Source organism: Penaeus monodon, chromosome 34 (assembly GCF_015228065.2).
Source record: "Penaeus monodon isolate SGIC_2016 chromosome 34, NSTDA_Pmon_1, whole genome shotgun sequence".
In the NCBI taxonomy this organism is placed as follows: Eukaryota; Metazoa; Arthropoda; class Malacostraca; order Decapoda; family Penaeidae; genus Penaeus; species Penaeus monodon.
This window is the reverse complement of record NC_051419.1, coordinates 9,088,963-9,090,773: the sequence shown is the minus strand read 5'-3', so window position 1 is coordinate 9,090,773 and position 1,811 is coordinate 9,088,963. Positions and strand designations below refer to the sequence as shown.

At 30.9% G+C, this 1,811-nt stretch overlaps 1 protein-coding gene across 1 annotated transcript in view; it reads right to left on the bottom strand.

The window, feature by feature from the left end:
* The window catches only part of LOC119594807 (basement membrane-specific heparan sulfate proteoglycan core protein-like), a gene marked incomplete at its 5' end in the record, with an annotated part of 219,836 nt that overhangs the window by 97,888 nt on the left and 120,137 nt on the right, over positions 1-1,811 (bottom strand). Inside the window, 1 exon segment of the mRNA XM_037943897.1 lies at positions 136-249. Within this exon segment, the coding sequence (XP_037799825.1) occupies positions 136-249 (114 nt within the window).

Genomic DNA, 1,811 nt, shown 5'->3' with positions numbered 1-1,811 from the left:
TTGAGAATTTGATTTTAGAATAAGAAATATATATGCCAACATATATAACAACAAAGAAAAAAAGTGGGGAGAAAAAGTAGAGAAAATAAGTAACTAAGAAGATGAAAATACAGGGAAAAAAAAACACCACATTACAATCAATTTCATCCGAGGCATCAGCGCAGTCGGGCACATTGTCACACCTCCACTCCTTCTCTATGCATCCACCATCTTTACACTTGAACTCGTCTGCCGTACATTGTCGATTATCTATGAAGGACGTCGTATTAGTGATATCAGTTTCACATTCTTTTTAATCATTAACCCAATCATGCCTATCTTGACATTCATTAGAATACCATAAAGCCTGATCAATACAGCTAACATTTAAGACTAAGAGCATAAAGCAAGTACTAATATAACACTAGTCAAAATGATTTATATATCAACCGCACAAAATGACAAACAGTAATTCAAAGAAATATCTCAATTACATTGATCATCAAACTAGCAACAAATAAAGAAACACATACATGCACAAAGAAACTCAATGTTGCTGATAATATTATTTTACTTACTTTAGTAAGTCTGAAAGGAATCCTTTCTTTTTCCTGAATGGCTTGCAAACCTGATTAAAATCATAAAAGCAAAGAAGCATGCAATTCTCTTATCTTCGGTACAAAAAGAAGCTATTGTAATATTAGCCAAGACATTTTTAATTCTCTATCTTGCCACTGTACCATCAAATTCCTTTGATATTAGTATTGCTATCATAAATATACATTTCAATAGAACTAGTTAATTATCTACGGTCATCATTTTCTCTACATTAGTCAGTTAGTTATAGTTATTCATTATAACAAGCAAGAGTGTTAGAATATCTTAATCTCTTCTCTTCTAGTTACATGGTCATATCTTATTTAGTTATGTTGGATCTAAAATCCAAAAGAATTGTACCCATATTTAATCTACACATTTTTTTTTCTTGAACTTAGTTAAAAGTTAATTCAGAAATTCCCACTCAAACCTCTATTCCCACAGGTGACTACCACCACAAGTCTTGGTACAGCATGCACATTTTCCAACCCTTTAAAAAGTGCAACATATTTCTTTTATGTAAATGCTCTGCCTCATAGGGATTGACTGACACTACTGACCTCAACAGACTGATTTCAAAACTAGAATTTGTAGGAATCATAGGAAACCAGATCACCCATGTCCATTGACAAATCTATACATTAGATAAGATTACTAAATTGCAAGTCGTAGATTTACATTTTGCATAATAAAAGTAGTTAAAAGAATTGTTCCAGCTTTAAAAGAAACCCATTTACATCTAAAGTAACTGCCCAGTAATGTTATATATACTTTTATGCCATGACAGCACTCATTTGCACATTTGATAACTATAATACCTAGACCTATATTTTTCTCTACAAGTTTAATTTACAATAGAATGACCATAACTTTCTAGCAGAAAACATAAATGGCATTCACCAATAGTATGACTACCACAAAAAAGCAAAAAGTGTCAAATAAGGCAAATGAAGATAAAAAGGAACAAAATCTGATTTATCTTTACATTTTCCTACACTACAATATGTCATCTAATATTTCTTGAACTCCTAGTCTTCTAATAGAGGTTTGAGTGCTAACACGATAAGAGAAATATTAATAAAAAAATAAGTTAATAAAAAGGTATATTATTGTTTTAAGTTTAAATATACATAATCACTCACATCATCTGTTTCTGAGTTCTAAGAAATCATGTATAGCAAATTCTTCAAGAGGAAGAACGGATCACATGTTCAGTAAAATTTGGTTTCTGTAGG